This window comes from Boleophthalmus pectinirostris, unplaced genomic scaffold (assembly GCF_026225935.1).
Source record: "Boleophthalmus pectinirostris isolate CB_2022bp ecotype Guang Dong unplaced genomic scaffold, ASM2622593v1 HiC_scaffold_18, whole genome shotgun sequence".
NCBI lineage: Eukaryota > Metazoa > Chordata > Actinopteri > Gobiiformes > Gobiidae > Boleophthalmus > Boleophthalmus pectinirostris.
In genome coordinates this window covers 30,689,493-30,710,328 of record NW_026571133.1, presented here as the reverse complement: position 1 = coordinate 30,710,328, position 20,836 = coordinate 30,689,493, and the positions used below count along the sequence as shown (strand labels likewise).

The following is a 20,836-nucleotide window of genomic DNA, read 5'->3' as shown; positions in this document are numbered from 1 at the left end:
TTTATTGATTACAGAGTCAAAAAGTTGTGTGGATCTTTAAAGCATTAAAAGTCAGAGGAGTATGGCTTAAAGGGGAGTACAGTCATTAATAGGGTGTTTGAAAGATGGATTTTGGAAATCGAATGTGATTTTATTTATTTTTTTTATTATTTTGTAAATTATCTACACCTTTTGCATGATATAAGAGGTGAAATGTCTATTTTTGTTTTGTTTTGTTTTTAATTTCCAAGCAGTATGCAGCACATAGCAGCAGGTGGGTGCCTTGCTGCAAAGGTTAAGCAATAAAGCTATTTAGCTAGCATTCCATAAACCGTGCCCTATAGCCATCACGTGCTGTATTTTTTCTTTTTTTCCCTTTCCCTTTTTATAAATTATGATACTATTTATGTTTATAAATTATTGCATTAAAACAACCATTTGACAAGAAATATTTGATATCCGTGTAAATAAGGAAACCCTCCATTTCTTCCAAAGGTTCCTTACTGGCCCCTCTGTGTCTCTCAAGCACATGTCAGTGAATGTTTATTTTATGCAGCAACTTTGGAGCGTCCTAAGACACCGCAGGCCTAATGTAGGAGCTCATTATGAGAGACGCTCCCTTTAATCACCTCTGTCATCAGCACCTCCTCAGCGCTCGTTATATGGACACATCATGTTCAGGCTCTGGATGGGCACGCACTGCACGTGTTTGTTTCTATCACAAATAAATGTTAGGACTGTCTAAATGCGGTTACCCATGCTGCACTTAATGGCTGGGCATCAAAGATATAATAGCAACAGTTGGACATCATTCAAAGCTCCCAACAAAAGTTGAAATTGTACTGTCTGTATGGAGAGCAGAATGATGAGGTTGAGTTCTGACCTCGCCCTCAGATGGAGAGGCCTACAGTAGGATGTGCACGCTTGGCCTGCACCAGCTGACTCACCCTGTGTATTCTCTCTCTCCCTCACACACTCATTAGCATTTCTTTTCTAGCGCCATTATGGTTCGGTTTCCCGTTGCAAATCGGACTTCACAACCGAAAAAAGGTTTTAGGTCGCCCCAGGCGTTCAGGGGAGGGCAGCCTGGAGGCAAGACCTCGACCTCCCGCAGCGGTGCTGTAACACACACTCCACCCAGCCCATACACGCGGAAACACACTCCATCCCCCTCTTATGAATATTCGAGCTTGGTAAAATCTCCCTTTAGTCCGCTCTAATCAGCCTAAAACTGCGATGTGATCACAGAGCCGGCGCACATCGATCAGATAGAGCCTCGGCCATCACCGTGAATTATCCCGGCGTCATGTCAAATCCTAATTGAGTCAAACGTTTGGCTGTGGCCCTCTCAGTGTTGCAGCCCAAACTGAGCTACAGCTGTTCTGGTTAGACACTGCAGCCTCTCAGTGGGCCGCCTACTTTAATATGGGGAGATCCTTTGCTAATTAAAACGTCCTGTAATTGAAGACATGTGATTACAGTTATTTTGTTTTTTGTTTAGTTTATCATTGAGATATAAAAGTAAAGTAGCATCAGTCTACCAAGCATGATTACAAAGTAAAAAAACAACCAAACATACAAAAAAACAAAAAGTGATTTATTTTATTATTATTATTACATAAACATATTGTACATCATAAAAGGCTCAAGGTGGAGCAAAAAAGGGTTGTATACTGTATGCATGCTTGTAGCCACTGTGTACATAATAATTAATGGTCTACTACAATATTGTCTAATATTTCACCTATACTACTTAAAATAAAATGATTAAACAAGGCTAATCAATAACCCAATCTCTTTTGCCATAATATAGTACTTGACAAAAACAGAAATAAAGCCGTGGCTCTGCAGTCAGGTCACTCTTGAGGAAAAAAGCTCTTTAGTCCAACATAATCAGCATGTCTCACAGAGTGCATGCCTTTCATGGTAACTGCGGCTGAAGTCATTCCTGTAGACAAACATCTATTAGCTCAGTGGCCACAGTGAGGCCTGGCACTGCACCGCGTCCAATCAGGAGGCACATTGTTGAGATGTCACAAAGAGGAAGTGAACAAAGACCCGAGTCTATATTATAAATGTTAATGCACTAATTTATTGTCCATCTATCCTCCGTGAAGTGTTGAAATGAACACGATGTTGTCCTGATCTTGCAGCTGGTACTTTAACTCTCCCTAAGAACAAAATATTATACATTTAGATTATAGAAAATGTATATATTTTTACAAACACTGAGAAAATGTGCAGAACTCATAAGAACAGAAAGGGGATCTAATCAATGACAAGCATTTAATTTAATTCATATGAATCTGTGGTATATAGTAATCCGGGGGATGTGAAGCTCGGAGTGTGTATTCAGTGATCGAACCCTAAGGACACGTTACTCTGAGGAACATAGCAGGCATAAGAACTAAATAATCACCACAAGAATCACATTCCTTTACTTCATAGAAGTCAAGAGATGAGATTTATGTAGAATGAAGCTCTTTTGCATACTGTGGGATAAAACACATCACATTTCTGACTTGTTGATGGCTGAACAAAAAAAAAAAAATGTTTTCTCATGGCATGGTATAGATGACAGTAAACATTGCGTTGATGCTCACCATTAGCTCCCAGTCTGCATCATTGATAAGCACCAGTATCCCTGGCCTCCTATGGGAAAAGACAACAGCATCATTGATACTGTTAAAATGAAATTCACCAAAAAAAAAAAAAAAAAAATAATAAAAAAATAAATAAAAGTGTCTCTGAAAAAAGTTGTATAACCTGAACCTTTTTTTTTTTTTTTTAAATAGCAGACTATGTTTTAACATGTTTGTTTGTTTTTTCAGACATTTTTTATTTATTTTTTTAGACATTTATTAAAAATTGGATACATACATACATAACATAATTAAATAAATATTTTGTATTTTCAAAGAATAATAAACTTAAATGTAGAAAAAGAGAAATTTCTATGTAACAAAAATATTAACATTTATTACAAGAAACTGCACAGGCTATGGTGACTTCACAAAAATAATACAATGATAATAAAATCAATTAAGCATTATTAATTATCAGTACTTTTTGATACATTATGCAAGAAAGAGAAACACTGCAAAACTAATGAAAAAAAGGCTTAATGTGTGTATAGAAACAGCATCTTTTCATAGGGCACATTTATCATTGCTGTTGCATTTAGTGTGCATAATTCTTTTATATAGCCCAAAACTAGAGATGAAGATAATTTTGTAATAAACTAGCAATAAGGTATAATAAGGTAAAACTGTCAGTGGAAATTAATGAGGGTCCAAAAATATCTCTCGTTTGGGAAAAAAAAAAAAAGGGAAAGAAAAAAGTCATCTAAAAGCATGATGGGATAATGGGGGAGGGTGAGAGCATGGCCCCTACCAGTGCACACTTTTAAAAAATTGTTATGATTGTCTTGAGGAAAAATAAAAACAAGAAAATCTATATGTGAAACAGCATTAGACCAACTATACATGAACATACATAGCAGATTTGGTAAAAATGTAGTTTGAACAATTGTCTGCAACTACACCTTGTATATGATGTGAGTGAAAATGAGCATCTGCAGACAGCCATGATGACAAAAAAGAGCAAAGGATACCAAATAATATTCAAAAAGCAGTTGTTCGTGATAGTGTTGATTCTATTGTATTTTAAAGACAGTGCTGACTCTCAGTGCAGCACACCAAACGCGCATCTAATCTATAGGGTTTATAGGTAGCCCTGCTTTTTCTCCATTCATTGGTGGGGTGGTGCTATAAATAGTCGAGCACAAAGGCAGCTGTAAAAGTCAGCCAGTCCTATAAGGCTGCTGTGTGCCCCGGACGCACACAAACACACATGTGAGGACGAACGCACACAAGCACACGGGTAATCATTGCACTCAAAGCTATCAGCTGAAGGTTAGCCGTTTTTCAGCATGCCCAGAGAAGTGGAGAAAGAGAAGGTAGAAGAAATGAACCCTGACCTATAGCCTACACCGCTGATAAAAAGTACAATTATTTTTTACATTGTTACTAGTTTTTGTGAGATTAGTGTTGGCGTCTTTCAAATTATTACCATAGGCAGTACTTTTATAGCCTTTTCAAACATAATCAAATCAAAATTTGCCCAATAATCATTTTAATAAATTTAATACATCTACAGCATCATAAATACATAAATTTGATTTTTTACTTAATATATACAAGCCTTTACTTTGGATGAAAATATTTGACTGTGATAAAGGGTTGGGTTGACTATTGTGTCCAAAATATGCTTGTGTATTAAAACTTTAAAATTCCAGTTAAAAATAATGATTTTTTTTTTTCATTATTATACAGTATGAAATTATACATGTTGCAATTCTGTTCTATTTCTTTTATCAATTAACTGGTCACATTATCAATTTTTATCAATTCATTACTGAGCACTGGTTTGATATTGTACATTACATTTCAGATAAACAAGCTGTTTAACATTTATCTCAATTTTTTCTGAAATAAATAATAGTCACCCAAGCAGGGATTATAAACTATTACAGACCTGCACATTTAAGGAAACAGCAGGCCTTTTGGGTGTCCTCAGATGTTTTTGCCCCTCCTCTATACAGCATAACGCGTTTCAGTATTAAAGATTAAGCCCATAATGGCCATTAATTAACCAATTAATCAAAAGCAACCTAACTTCAGTTTCTCATTTTAGACTATTTGCCATCTTCCAGTTAAAATACAATTTTTTTCAGTGTAAAATGCAAGTCATTGCATTTTTATAGCAATACCAAGTTCAAATCTTGAATATCTGTCAAACTTTCCTTTAGGGATGACATACATGTAATATATTAGTATAACAGATCAAGTGTGTGTCAAGTGCAGGCTCCTCACTTACACAGAGTCGCCCTGGACAAAGAGCTCAGGTCGTTCCTTCAGCAGGTTCTGTTGGATCCACACCAGCAGCTGCTTCACGTCCCCTGCACACACACAGGCACAAAGCCGGGGCAGACAACAGAGGGCAAAGGTGAGAGGTCAGGGGTCAAGGTGCGCAGTTCCAGCCTCCTGGTCGATGTGACGCGACAGAAGCGCCAGGCGGGATGAAGCTGGCTATACATGCATCTATACTGTGTGTGCGTGGGGAGGCGCATGTATATGGATGAGTGTACGTTTGGGGGGACACTGAAAAGAATGGGGGAGGGTCGACCGGTCACAGCCAAGACCGCCAACGTTCACCTTGGATGGAGAGACCAGTCCAATGACATAGAAAAATTAATTTCGTCCTTTATTATAGTTTATAATTTATCCTATTTATGGGCTTTCGATTCTTGTTGCATGCAGTATTTTTGAGCATTATTGCCATTCAAAAGATATATTTCATTTTCTTTTTTTTCTTTTTTTTAATTATTAAATTAAATATGGCATCTCTCTATGGGTTTCATCATTCTGAAACCGATAGATGACTTTTAAAACCTACGACGCAGCATTCTTCATTAACACACACATAGGGCCGGTGGTGAAATTATTCCGCTTCGCCCCATCCCAATAAGAAGCGAAATGAAAAGTCCAAGAATAATATCCTTAGTCCAAGTCAAACCCTAATGTGTCCAGCCTGCTTGTGGATATCAGTGATGCTTGAATTTTCTATGAGTCTGACCCTTGAACAATCAGATTGACCCTGTCTCAACAATGGCTTGAGCCTCGCCACATCAGACTGACAGCCACAAAGGCAATGACAATGAGAGGTTTTACGGATAAATCCCCACTAAACATCTAACAATGAATATATTAAAGTTATGGTGCACATAATCGCTAAAGATTCAACTTGGTGGTGTACGGGCGTGTGTGTGGCCTTATGGACTTTTCATTCTGACACAGAGCAGAAAGCTATGTATAGACTTAGTGGGGTATATAGGTGAAGCATTTTCCCTCGGTCATTGCTATCTGCGTTCACGTGTGCAGTACATGTGTGCGATCACAGGTGTGAAATATATAGAGGAAGGATGACTTGAAATCGTGACTTCAGCACGGCAACTTGGAACATACATATACCTATGAATAACCGAACAAGATGCCATAACAAAAAATGACTAACATTTAAAGTCAAACAGAACCGCAGCAGCAGATGGAAGAGATTAGAGGGGAGCCATCCGAATCAGGTGTATGGAGAGAGCAGGAGTCTGTGGGCGTACTACATCACATACACTCAAGAGTTCAGCTGTATCAAACGAAAAGCTAATATCACATTAGCTGAGCGTGCTGCCGTTTGACCCTCTTGATAAAGCCGCAGGCATGCTAGACATTACAATTCACAATTTTAAAACATATTCACTATGGATGACTTGGGATATCCATTGTGATGCAATGTATAAAATTATCACTACTGTCTGAGTGCCTGTAATACAAGTCACATCTTCAAACCCATTGTATTGTCACGAGATGATTATTCATTTATGTTTTGATCATAGCAATTTCTTAACCAGGATTAAGGTGTTATTTTAAAACTGCAGAACATGCACTTCAAATGGAGTAAGCTGCACACCCATTTTAAAAATCTACATAGGCTAGGTAAGGTTATAAAGAAAAAAACAGACAAGCTTAAAGTGCTGGTTAAGATGCCTGCACTTTCATCATTCCAACTCTGCGTGTCTCTGGATGGCAAATAAACCTCTGGAGACATCTGCTTTGTCATTGTGGGAAACATACCAGAGGATGTGTATCTATATACACACACACACACATATATATATATATATATATATATATATATATATATATATATATATATATATATATATATATAAATACATTTGACTTTGTACGTAATACACGTGCGCTGAGGCATGCCTCGCTGCATCATGGCCAGGTTAATTGCACGGCTGTCTGCGGTTTTGTAGTATAATGATAGCACCGGGTTTCTTGAGGGCTTGTGAATGAAAGAAAAAACATATACAAAAAAGATGAACAATTTGCTTTAAAAGACACACACACAAAAAAAACGACAAAGCTGTGAATATTGACCCGTCCCTCTGCAGGGCTAAAAACAGAACTAATCACTAGTGCAGTCATAACTCCTTCTTTGCGGAGACTCCTTTCTGCCTCGGACTATTGGTATTTTTCTCCACCATTACCCCTTATTCGCTCTTTCATCCCGCTGCCCATTTACTTTTTCATTTGCTCGGGCTCTCTTCCTTTCACACACACTCATAAAACGAGACCCCCCTCCCTTTTTCTCTCTCTATGCTTCTACCTTTTGCCCTCATAATTTTATATCCTTCTTCCAATGCGCTCAGCTGTCAAGCATGTAAAAAGTTGCATGGTTAAAATAAACTGGTAGCCTTAACTTGACGATTAATTCCAACTTTGGCAAATAGAGCAAGTAAACCACTGGGGGCATTCCCTGTGTAATGGTATACATACACAACTGCTAATGTTTTAAGTGAAATATTCAATCCCAGTGCAAATTGACAGATTAAATAGTGTATGGCTCAGGGGAGTGACGTTGGATGAAAATACAGGGTTGATCACGATAAGGTACAGATGGAGGGGCAAAAGGATGAGGGTGTATAGAAGAAAGAGTGAAAATGCGTCACAAGCTCCAAGTGCATTCTGGGAAAGCCTGCGATGCGTGGGTGGGAAAGGAGAAATCAACGAAGGGAGAGAAAAGGCGCCATTTTGACGCAATTTAAAACCCTAGCCGCTTTGCATTGTGGTTAAAAAAATAAAAAAACGATTGGCTAGTTTCTCCTTTTGGATTTGGAGTCTGTGCATAATTATGACGGTTGCTTTTGAGATGGGAGAAGAGACTGGGGTGAGCGATCCATCTTGCTGGTGATGCGTGGGGCGAACAGTGTGCGTGGCGTACAGACCAGGGGGTTTTGTTGTGGATATGAGTGTCTGTGTGGGGGTGGGGGCTTTCAGTCGAGGGTCATCAATCACCGGGCTGGGGTCAAAGCGAAATGCGAAGGATTGAGAACCAATTATATCTGCCCGCTCTGCACCCGCTGATCGCTATGGTCAGACAATTACGCACCTACAGGACACAAAAAAATATAATAATAATAATAATAATTTATATATATATATATATATATATATATATTTATTATTTATTTATTTAAACATTTTACATAAGAATAAACAGGAGTTAAGGTAGTAATAAACAAAAAAGCTAAAAACAAACAAAAAAAAGAATAACACCACTGAGCCTTTAATAATAATCAAGTATGGCAAATGATTGACACAGCTCAGCTAAATAGGCATCTTTTTATTGTTCAAAATTAGCTGCTACAGTTGAATAGGAGCTGCTACAGTTGAACAGATCCAGTTCGACTCCCCATAAGTGGCCATATATTTAACTGAGGCTGGTGCAGCAAGGTCATTTGTGTCTTACATTCCATTTTCGGCTAACTTTTGTCTTTTTGTTGTCTTAGTAACATAGCATAGGATCATGGATGAAACCCCTTTGTTTGTTCAAATACCAAAGACACATATTTTCCTTTTTTGCAGGGATAAGCAACACTGCTAAAACACCTTAGCCTGAGGCAATTCTAACTTTTTAAATGTATAGCATCTACAAATATCGGCAAACAAACAACTATCAAACTACCAATTTTCGACCCAGTCGTTTGCTGAGGTTAGGAGATGAAAAGAGCTGCAGGCAGGTCTCCCTTGGCACCGCTATGACTTGTTAGTGACCCGTGATAGAAGAAGCCTGGGCCTCACAGTCACATAAAATCCAATCAATATGGATCCAGGGGTGAAGAAGTTTTATGTATTGACGAGTAAGCAGACGTCATGCAGGAAGTGAGCTGGAAAAGTCCTGGACAAGCATTTGGCTTCTCTCAAAAGGAACATTAAAGTTTCACATATATATATATTTTTTTTTTCATAGGCATCTCTCTCCCCTCTAAAAATCCAGCATCACTAGTATCATCCCGTGGAAATTCTGTGAAGATATATTGCTACATTTACTTTCAGCTTTAGTCCCACAAGAAAATGCTTTCTCAACTCCTCATACATTCCTTCAAGAAAGATTCCTGACAAGTATGCCCCCGATTCAGTTCCTGGGCTACAAGAGGCTAGAGTTGCTTTTGCTCCCTGTTTATGGGCAGGACAGGCATCCATCAAAGCCCTAAACATGCAGCAGCTAATCCTGCTGCTAAATACTTCAGATTAACAGCAATATCCTTACTGGTTGCCTTGATGCAATGGTTGAGGGAAGAGTCAAATGTAATGTAAATATCTCTGATCAAGTAAATAAGAGGAATTATACTAACCCAACCCTCCTTCTCCTAAGGACTAGAGTAAGGTAGCTTTGCATAATTGAATTATTATTATTATTATTATTATTATTATTATTATTATTATTATTATTATTATTAATTATTTCTAAATATTTCTGCCAATGTAGAGTCATTTTCTAAAAATGCTAAATGGTTTGGCTGGTCCAGAAAACTCTTGTTGTTTAATTAAACAAAAAAGCTACATTTTACTGCTAATTTTGGAAACAAATCTTTGACAATCATTTCATCAAATCATATTCTAGTCTCTGGTTACTTGATTGCAAGAAAGAAAATAAACTGTGCAAGAGCAGGATTATTTATCGGAAATATTAAACAGAGAATTAAGAACAAGATAGTAAAGGAGAATGTAAAAAATGAATTTTAACAGTTCAAGCTCTATTCAATGCTCATCTTAATTACTTCATTACACCCTTCAACAGTCTACTCACTATGGAAGTATAAGATACTCACATGGTTCTGATTGGCTTGGAAGAGTCACATTATGTTTCTTTACTCCATCGAAAAGCAGTTCTGCGCCTCCCCTGACAGAATCAGACACTGGTTAAAGCAGTAGTTTTATAACATTACAGATCTTAAAAACGTGTATGCAACATAATGACAGAAATAATTAAAAAGTGATTCATATTAAAGATTTTTTTTTTTTTATGATTCTTCTTTCACCAGGTTAGAATTAATGAATTCTCACATGGACCGTCTGTCTTCGATGAAAATGTCGCAATTCATTGTTAAAAAAATAAACTTAAATGCATAAAAATATATGAATTTACACTGGGCTACGCTAAAAGCTAGCCTTTCTGACAAATAATCTCGTATTTTAGGACGCAGAGACTCGACAAATATATTTTAAATATGCATATGTATTGTTAAAGTTGCCGCCGTAAATCCGTTTTAAGTCTACAATGAAAGTAAGGTAACAAACCGCTTAAAAATCTAATTAAGCCTACCCAAACTCCAAGTTTATGGACACGGACGCTGCCATGTTGTTGGCACATGTGAGAGGAGACGGAACAGGAAGTGACGTCAGGGGTGAACTTTTCACACTACAGCATGGATGCGCTCATAGTGTATAAAAGATGCACTACAGTACACTCATGTATCTATACTGCTGCTGAAGATGAAGGTGAGGTTTCCAGTGTTACTGTTATTTATATATTTACACTTTTAAAATATAGTAAAGTCATGCATTAAATAAATATAAAAAATAAATAAATATAAAAAAAATAAAAATATACATATATATATATATTTATTTATTTATTTATTTATATTTATATATTATATATACTATATATATATATATACTTTATATATTAGAGTGGGTATGTTATTTCTAGGCAGCTGTAAATAATCAAAGTCACGAACATTAAAATAGCCTTGAAGCCTTGGGGGCACTTTACTTTGCTTACAGTTAAATGTGTGCAGAAACAATAACTTTAGTTGATCAGTTATTTCTCTCTCACATTTTATCTCTTTAAGAGCATGGAAATACAGGGAGCATGTCATGAAGTGTGTGAATGCACATCTGTCTGTCTCTCTCCCTTTTCTCCACATGTATAGATCCTCAATCATAGCAGTGACAGGTCCGGTCCCAGTATACATGGCTGGGAGGATATGGGTGGGGGTAAAAAGGGGGTCGGTCAGAGGTTTGAATTGCAAATCTCCTGCCTTCTGTTGGCGTCCAAGCCATAGCAGGCCTTTGCCTGTCTGTATTCATGTGGTAATGAGGAGTCAGTGCAGGGGCACATAGACAGATCGACCAGGGGCCTGGCAGGGGCCCGTATGATGCGTGGGTGAGTGAGACAGGCGGGAAAATCTCAAGTCTCACAAAGGTGCACACTGACGAAAGTTTGAACCATAATAAAGACATGCTGACATGTTCATTTGGAGTGTCTCAAGTAGAAAAAGACATGAGCAGAAAATTTTAAAATGCAAATTTATTGGAGAATGTGAAGAGCTGCACTTCTCATGTTTGCTGAGACATATTAAGGATAACTGTATCTGGACTGGGTGTCAGCTGTTATTTGGTGAACTCATATGAAGAATATGCACAGAGCATATGTTCTCATGAAATATTTTATTTGTGTTTGTGAATAGAAAAGTGTGAGCATTATTGATGCATGTATGCCTATGATTTATCATTTACAAATTGTGTTTAATACAATTATGACACATTTAGTTTAATGAATGATGTTCACACATTTTTCTTGTTGTCCCTATCAGCACAGTACCTCACTTGTATTGAAAGTATGAAGTACAGTAACTGCTTTGCCAGTCAGTGACACCAGAGTTCAGGGTCACACATGACAGGTGACAATGACCCGTGCAAACTAGGGATAAGCTAGCATGAGGATGGATTAGGGTTGAATGATGAGGCTTGGATGGCTGCTTGGCAGGCTCGCAGGCCTGAGAGGTTTTTGGGTCTGCTTCAATAACGAACATAAAGCACTGAAATTAACATGTACCATGATACCAAGCAGAGAGAATCCCCTTAGAGATTACATCCATTACATGTTACGCCTATGGAACTGTATGGAGTGAGGAGACAAAGAGCAGTGGGGATGATAATTTACCATTGTAGCCCCATCCTATTCTTTCCTCTTTGTCCATTGTCCGCTGATGCGCTTTGGTTGCCTCTCTCTGTTCTGTATCAAAGCCTTTTCATATTCTTTTACTTTCTATTTTAGGTATCACCTGGAAAACACAGTGTAACAGCTGCCAGGCCGCAATACTAACTACTGCATGAAGAGGGTCTAAGCAACAGCAGCACTCCAACATCTGTGTAGTGGCTCTCATATACACACACGGTGACAAAGGCACAGGAACACACTCCATCTGTCTCTGTCTGCCTCCCGCTGCCATCGCCATAGACCTGTCTGCACAACAATGTCAGATGCTTTTTGCACTAGCACGCATGCCTGGTGCACCTCACGCCGGGTACTTCTTCACAAGGTAGCACTCGTAAACTGTCACCTATTGGAGGCATAAAACACTGTCAAGAAAGAGTGCTGCTGGAGGAGATGATAAAAGAGGAACAAAGGGCTGTGGAACAGTGCAAGAGAAGCCAAGAGTAGACTGCAGACACCTATACACACATGCACATACACATATACACTGGACCAGAATCCCTATGCCTGATGCTCAGGATCTATACAGGGGCTTGGGTTTAATGCTGCCCCTGGTGGTTAATGTGATACACTGGACATTGTATGACTATTTGGCAAAAAGCTGTTGTAATATCTCATTACTTTCATGGTTAGTAGTAAAAAGCAGTATTAGAAACCAGTTATACATTTTAATGTATAATACACAAGAGTTATAGATTTTAATGTATAACTGTGTACTATGATAAACAAAGTTGATCATGTTATTATTATTTAAGCAAAATTAATTTTTTTGTGTTATATATATATACATATATATATATATATATATATATATATATATATATATATATATATATATATATATAGTGGAAAGGCTTTCAGATTTCTGTATTGTTCTAATAAATACAATTACAATGCTTTTTTCAATTTTCTTTAAACACAGAGAAGTAAACAATCATTTTGGCATTCATTTTATTTTAAAAAGTGAATTGCTATTTACAGTACATAAAAAACATGACATACAGTATTTTATCATTTGTCTTTTTTGCTTTTCAGGTTTCTATCATTCAGTCCTGTCTGAGCACTTTTGAGCAAACAGCATTCAAAGGATAGATCAAAACAAACATTTCAGCATCAAATACATTATTACCATTGTCATAACAAAGTTCAAACCTTCCCCATCTAAAAAAGAACGCATTGTGCAGCCACCACTCAATTACAATCGTGGGCTTACTCTTTTCTAACTACAGGGCGCCCTCTACTGGGGAGAAATGGAAATGACACCATTTCTACTTGCCTTCTGCAGAATCCGAATTCAATAGGTTAAGTGAATGGCAAACTACCATATCAAGTGATAGTGATGATAGCAGTAGACTTGCAATTTATAACTATACAAATTGGGCCTTTTAACAATTGACTGGTTTATCATAAATAAATTTGGGGGGGGGGGGGGAGTATATAAAACACAATAATTTCCTAAACTAATGAGGATTGCATGTGGTCTTCAGGGATCAGAGCCCTTTGGTTAAAGTGATTGTACAGTGTTGGCTATTTTCAAACAAATGCTGAAACAGAACAATGCAGTCAAACGATGATAAATGAGTGAGATCAGATCAGAATCAACTATAAATAAAATTATTGATCATTTTGGAAAGCCTTCACTTAAAAGCCAAAAGGCAAGAGCTGTTCAAAACGAACACACAAAGAAGTAGTTTAAAGCAACATTCCACCTGAATACAAACCATAGTCCTCAAGGTAACCATAACCTTGTCTTGAGACAAGCATGTTTCATATTATAGTTTGCAAGTTGTGTGGGATCATACAAGTACATTTTCTTTTATTTCACATTCTGTGAATACAAGGTTGTACACTGAAATATTGCTTTAGCCACAAGCAAGAAAATGCAATGTGTTGTTAGTAAGAAATACAACAAAGAAAAATTTCTTTGTCTTAATATTTTTAACAACTTGCAAAGCCCCCACAACCATGTTGCTGCATTAGTAGTATAAATGCTTCATTTCTGATACATTTATTAATGCATGCCTAATACATTTTTGATGATATTCAATGGGACTGTCTGATACATATTTAATGGAGTTTTATGAAGTCGATTCACTCTGAATGAGCACTGACAGATGAGGCAGCTGTGTAAATGTCCAAATTGGTAATTTCATTTAAAAAAAAAACAAAAAAAATATATAAATAAGACTAAAAAGCACAGACAGAATTGATGGGAGAAAAAGTAGGAATGTAAACATACATAAAAAACACATCCACACACATTCACACTCACAAAACACCTCTTATGAGCTATGTACGTTATTGTCTTATCTGCTACAGTGCGTGACAGCAGTGGGTTCAAACAACAGCGTTCTGTGCTGCTTTGGAGCATCACTCAGACACATGTAACAGTTTGTACCAAGCACAAAAGACTGTTTCTCCCTCTCACTCTGTCCATCATCCCTGCTGCTTTTCATTATTTTGCACTAAGTGAAAGAAGTCCACAGAGAGAAACAGATCTGTGCCTTAAAGGAGTGCACAGTGAGTGCAACACGATTATTACAAGTCCATCTCCTCAGGGTCTATTGCTCATATCACAAGCTCTAGCTGCCTCTTAACTTACTCCTCTCTAAACGTCTCTGCAGGTGTCCACTCTTTGCAGATGCAGAGCAGAAACCAGTCCAGTGTTGAGTGTCCATAGGGATCACACAGGGCGCAGTGGTGACAGTATGAAAGGGAAGGGCAGGTGCTATAGCTCGCTGTGACGGACAGGAGGCTCCAGCTTGTGTGACAGCGCGGTCAGGACTTTGTCAAACTTCTCATAGCGCTCTGACTGACTGCCCTCAGAGCCACGACTTCCCCACAGAAGACGCATTTGAAACTCGGTTTGAAAGATTTCACCAATTTCTGCTTTCTCCTGGAACTCTGTGGAGATGGAAATGGGAAAATAAAAAAAATCATTATTACCAATATGTTAGTAATATAAAACACATATGTATCTGAGCCATATCTCTGTACTTCACCCAGTCCAAATGTTACGAGTAAAGAATGTGTTAAGGCATAGCTACAGCTTTGTAAAAATTGTCAGAAGTAAAAATCATTTTGAGTTACACAGTCTGCTACCCTCCAGGTAATGTGCATTCATCTGTAAACATTAATATTACAGTTCTATACGAAGTACAGGAACTACAGAGAAATATTCATGAGGACTTTAATAATATTGTTCCCTACAGTCATTTAAATAATCCAAATCTCATATCTAATCTAATCTTAATAATAAAACACAAAATATGAAGCTGAACACATCTGAGCATGTTTTAAACAAGGCAAAGGGAGTGATCTCAGGTCAGCCGTGTTCAATGTAAACTAAATATAAAGATGTGAACTGATAGATATTGACAGGCTGTTCAATAAAGCAGTAATGGGCACAAACTGAGAACCGATCGGGGAAGGCTAGGGATCAATACAGTAAACAGAGTAGCTACAGGAAAACATGATCCTTACACAACCCTGATGCTAATCACGTCCGGTGTTATTACATATATCACACTGGTCAAGAAAGCGTTAAGGTTGAATTAAATTTTTTTTAAAGTGCACAGTGATGGTTGATACCTTGCAGTTTGGTGTCAACATTGCTTGTGTAGATGCCTCCATGATGAGCAATGGTCCTTGCTGCTTCCAGGTGATGCATGACCACGTCGACCCCCACCTCCGCACTCTCCCAGGCCTCCAGCCCCTCCCCCAGAGCCACACCCCTCTCCAGTAAAGACAGGACAGGAATGATGTGCGGGAATGTCGTGTTGGACAGGACACTGGACTCTGGAGGCAAAAAAAAGTGGATTAGTATCAGTATTCTTCAGCAACAATGGAATATATTAATGTAGCTCTGATATAACAGACAGGCACCTATTTACATTTAGTATATTTTGTATATTTTTTTACATCTGCAAACAATATTCATGATCTGCATGGGTTTTTGTTTAATTTTGATGTCCACACACCACACTAAAGTAAACCTGAACAAGACCAGGACGAAGTATGGTCTAGAACCGGTCCAAACTAAGTCCTAGGACCAGGCACAGACAAGTGTGTGAATGGGCCTTTAATCTACAGATTTGCTGTTTTTTTCATGAGGTCTTTAATCTGTATTTAATCTAGTGAAACTCTTTGATCAAAGTTGTTTTTTGTGTGCCATACAGATATACAATTTGACTGACTTGAAATAAAAGACAAATTTGCCTCTTCAAAACATAAAAAAAAAAAAAAAAACATTCCTCAAGACTACATGAAAGTTTCAAGGTAATAAGTACAAAGTAATATAAAATCTTCCACATATGTATACTGTATTAAAACAGTTTGGGTTTGTTGTCTTTATGAAATGAAGCATCTTCACCAACCTTTGCCATCGTTGATGTTCTTTAGGAAAGGCTTGAGTTTCTTCTCATACAAAATGGCTCCTTCTGTGTGTCTCTGCCGTAACGTCATCCATGTCTGCTCTAAACGTGAAATCTGAAATGAGAAAACAAAAGACAGCATATCTCAGTGAATCTGTAGCTGTAAAATGATGATTTGTAAGAGTATTGCTGTAGTGTTACCTGTGGAAGCTCCAGGGCTCTCATTACAGCTGCAAACCCAAACATGTTCCCCATGTTGCTCTTGAGCTCCGCTGCTAATTGGATGGTTTTATGGAGCAGTGCAGCCCGTTCTTCTGTGCTTCCCGTACAGCCCAGCAGATCCACCGCCATCATTATGGACATGGTGTAGAATCTATGATGAGAATTGAAGATTGTAAATAGAAAAATACTGCTGCGAAAAGAAAAAGTAGTAATCTTTTTTTTTTTTTACTTGTACACGCAGATAGTTTTCAGGCATTACCAAGACTAGATGACAGTAAAAGAAGAGAAGAAATAATACATTCTCATCCAAGAATTTCTAGAGTTAGGAGGGGTGTGTGTCAACCTAAAGGCTTGCCAAAACTTGGAGGTAGCATGTCACATGCGAGATTACATAGAAATAGAAAGTTAAAGCTATATTTTGGGACATTCTCCATTGAGATCGATACTACTTATGCCATCCTGTAGAGTAACTGAAGGCCTACTGTTACTTGAATTTATACTAATATTATTTAAGTAGACGTAAAAGTCTGGGGTCATACAAATACTAGAGGTATTCCTGCAAATGGTTATTCAAGTAAATATAACTAAGTATACACAACTCATTACTACCCAAATCTGGCCAGTGATAATGTAAAAAGCAGCAGGAGATACAAGAGAAGAAAGGAGGAAGAGAGAGCAAAAGAGGACAGAGGCTTACTGAGAAGACTAAAGGGAGGATCAATAGCTGCATTAATGAACCAGCTCCTGAATGATGCATTACAAGGGGCTGCTAGATAGACTGTGTACCTCTCCAACAAGTCCAGTCGGAGCTGGTGTCCATGAGGCAGGGTCAGTAACTCCAGCCCAGAGGACACTCCCATCATCCTTTGCTGCTCTGCAGTGACTCCTAATATTCTTGCAACCTATAATAAAAGAAGTAGTTAGTTTTGTCTGTCCATAAATTGAATGATGTTTGATACATAGATTAATTGTAGAGGCAAAAATACCTTGCAGTCCACCATAGTGATGTGTTTAGCTGTAGTCCGAGCGTCCACCTCAGCCAGAAGCTCTTTGACCTTCTTCAGCACTGTCATCTCCAGAGGTTTGTTCTCCAGTGGTAAAAGGCATGACTCAAACCTATAAACAAGCAGAGGTTTTAGCTGATAATAGTAACTTATGTAGTTTACTACATTCTACATAAAGAAATGGCATTTTGTTAATAAAGTCGATCATCATCTCTATCTTACGATCTTTATAAAAATAACAATATTGTTTTATGTGTTTTCAGTTCTGGTTTCCCATGGTTGCAGTGTCTTCTCTTTTCCAAACTATAAATCATGGTTAAAATAGTTTATTATTTTGTCTAACAAAGCAACAAACTACCAAGTATTTGATCTGAATTAACTTAAATTAACTAAGTGGCTCTAAAACATAAATTAAACACATTACTTTACAGAACAGGACTTTGTGCACAAGTGGCTCAAATCTGCATCATATCATTTTTTTTTCTGTTTTGGTACAAACTTGGCCTCTGTCCAGCCATGAGTCAGTAAGTCCTATCACACTCCCATCAGTACAGAACTCCTGCCCTTAGGCCTCCTCCCAGGACGGCAAACTGTATGCTTCACTCTATTTGACAGTCTGGGCTACATTTGTAGTGTAAAAGCATTGGTCTAAGCTTCCTCACCCCTGTGACCACAGAATGTCACGTGGAGCAGTGACCTTTGAAAAAAAAAACTGTATTATTATTATTAATGTGATACATAAGCAACTGTCAGGTACAGTCAGTCAGAGGGAAGGTATCACCAAGCAATGTGAAACCAAAGCAGAAATCTGTGATATGATGTCAACATTTATAAAGGGATTTTGGCTGGTGACCACATGTGAAAAGATCTTCACAATGTTATAAATAGTGACACTGGACTGCTGACTGCACTCTGTTTTATTACTGTTGCCTCAACACTTGAAATTTGTGTTTGCTTTGATTTTAAGGCCTGCAGGGGCAGGTCATTTTGAGGAGATAAACTACTGGGTTTCACACTATAGACAAATTCAATCAGAAAGTGCCCACATTTAGTTCTAATAGTGTATGTGCTTGTTTGACATACCTGGATGGCCTGAATGAAGACGCTTTCTCCACCTGCGGTGCACTGAACAGCCCCTCTCCATCTGCCCTCACCCCCTCCTCTCTCCCTTCCTCCACTCGTAGCCTCTCTACGTAGCTCTTGGTGGGAGGTTTGGGTGGGGCACACGGTCTGAGGTCACAGTAGCTGCCAGCTGTCTCGGAGGAATGTGTTTGGTAGTTGGGGTGGTGGGCGGGCGAGGAGTGAGTAGAGTGAGAGGTGTGGGCGGGGTGTTCAGGTGGGTTGTTACAGGCAGTAGGACTGAGCTGTGGATCGCTGGAACGGCGCAGTACAGGAGAGGGCGGGACTACTGCCAGGGCACGCCCCCCTGAATGACATCTTTGCCTGGTTACTAGAAGAAAGAGAACCAAACTCACTTAAGTATCAAGGAATATATGATTAAGTCTACTTTAACTGGTCTATAACATACTGGCTGTGTATGCTGGAGACATGGGTGTTTCTCCAACTGGGGAAAGTGGGCAGCGGTACTCTTGGATCTGGTCCATGCTCATGGCACAGTTGCGCATTGCATCTTTATGGTGGTGGATAGTGGACGGGCTGCAAACAACATAGTAAGAATGTTAAAATGTATTCAAAATGTAACCAGCTGTCAGTACAGTGCAGTGAACCTCACAGAGCTCACAGGGTGGCACACCATGGGAGGAACAGGAGGTTAAGGGTATGAATGCTAATTACTGTGTGGTTTTACAGGTTTTGAGGGAGTTGTTAAGCATCATAAGTAACACATTAGATTGTGTTATTTATGCACAAACAGTTTAAAAGCTAATGAGGAAGGAGCAGAAAAAAGTACAACAAACAGCCAAATGATCACTGACACAACTAGATTCAACATATTGTCAAGACTCAAAACTTTGTATGATTTGAGCAATATATCCCTCATCTGTACTATATCAATATTTGTTTTAATGTTATTGTGTATGATAATGTATTACTCCAGTTTCCGCTATAATAATGTCAAGTAGAGTTATTGCTGTACATTTATATATAACACTGTAATCAATTTTCATTCTCTCCATACTCCACAGTAATAGTCAGGTACTACTGTAGCCACAGCTGCCCAGGGGCAGACAACCACTCACTCTCACATTCATACTATGCAAGGTGGGTAAAATGTCTTGCCTAAGGAGACAAAATGTCAGAGAAAGAATAAATCCTGTATAATATACATTAGTAGTATAAAGTCATTTTATGAAGCCTTAACACACTGGTATTACTGATGTAAAATGAATCATAACTTTGATAATGATTTATGGGCACATTTTATCATACATGCAACTAAACCTTCTAAAGTTACTCTTACATTGTCTATCTGTGAGTTTGGTAGGATTTACACTTTGTCTGCTCCTCTGATCTGGACGGTACCTTCTAAGAGAATGATGGATTAAGTGCACAAGTGGGAGAGTCAGTGTGAAGCGCTGCTGTGAGGGGACTGTGAGGGGATTGATGTTCACTACACTAGAGGAAGTGCTGATGGGGCTGCAGAGTGAGGGGTCGCCAGTGTACTTGATAGGGCCTTAACAACAACACTACCACAACACCACCTGCAGCTGGGCACAGGCTCTGGTTCGGGGTCCACTGCAGGGGCCACAGGAGGGGCCAATGGAAAGGCCACTGGAATCTCAATTGGGCTGGGAGTAGTGGAGCTGTCACTGATTTTATAATAAGAAACAGAAATTAAAATTGCTAAAAGGAATCTGAAAAAAATTAAGTTGGAAATGACAAAAATGATAGCATTTTCTCTATTTTCAAATTAAAGTAAATACAAGAAATCAAAAAATATAAGCTGTAAATAATAAATGTAAGATGAGTTGGTTAGGTTTGTCAAGATTGCTTGCCTAAGTCACTATAAAACCCTGACAGCGTATAAAACTGAGAAGAAAAAACAATTGACCAAAAAATATCTTCCAAGTGTAGACCATTTCATAGGTGGTTTTCAGATTTTATAGTGTGATGATGTCATACTCCCAGATGGGCGGGGCAAGAGCCAGTTTTTCCTTTTGATTTCATTGTAATTTACCATGAAACATTCAAAAGGTAAATGCACAAACTCTGAACCTGATCATTTCTATTAATTCATTAATCATTGCATATATAGCACCTTTCAAGATACCCAAAGCACATTACAGTTCATTATTCATTCACTCCACATTTGGTGGTGGTAAATTTCTATTCTAGCCACAGCTGTCCTGGGGCAGACTGAGTCACCCCACTATTGACTATTAGTGACTA

General features: G+C 38.3%; 2 protein-coding genes across 2 annotated transcripts in view; both read right to left on the bottom strand.

Annotated features, from left to right (window-relative positions):
• Window positions 1-1,555: 1,555 nt before the first annotated feature.
• Window positions 1,556-10,287, bottom strand: urm1 (ubiquitin related modifier 1). Its single transcript, XM_020940241.2, has 5 exons — window positions 10,210-10,287; window positions 9,716-9,786; window positions 4,858-4,939; window positions 2,583-2,631; window positions 1,556-2,150 (listed from the first exon to the last, which is right to left on the bottom strand). The coding sequence occupies exons 1-5, from the start codon at window positions 10,242-10,244 to the stop codon at window positions 2,082-2,084; spliced, it is 306 nt and encodes a 101-aa protein (XP_020795900.1). The 5' UTR covers window positions 10,245-10,287; the 3' UTR covers window positions 1,556-2,081.
• A 2,539-nt stretch (window positions 10,288-12,826) lies between these two features.
• sh2d3ca (SH2 domain containing 3Ca) overlaps window positions 12,827-20,836 on the bottom strand; it is a 63,123-nt gene continuing 55,113 nt past the window's right edge. The window contains exons 8-15 of the mRNA XM_020940222.2: window positions 19,017-19,144; window positions 18,572-18,938; window positions 17,471-17,600; window positions 17,271-17,386; window positions 16,464-16,635; window positions 16,266-16,377; window positions 15,481-15,687; window positions 12,827-14,793 (exon numbers count right to left, since the gene is read on the bottom strand). Of these exons, the coding sequence (XP_020795881.1) occupies window positions 14,618-14,793; window positions 15,481-15,687; window positions 16,266-16,377; window positions 16,464-16,635; window positions 17,271-17,386; window positions 17,471-17,600; window positions 18,572-18,938; window positions 19,017-19,144 (1,408 nt within the window). The 3' untranslated portion in view covers window positions 12,827-14,617. The remainder of the gene's footprint in view (window positions 14,794-15,480; window positions 15,688-16,265; window positions 16,378-16,463; window positions 16,636-17,270; window positions 17,387-17,470; window positions 17,601-18,571; window positions 18,939-19,016; window positions 19,145-20,836) is intronic.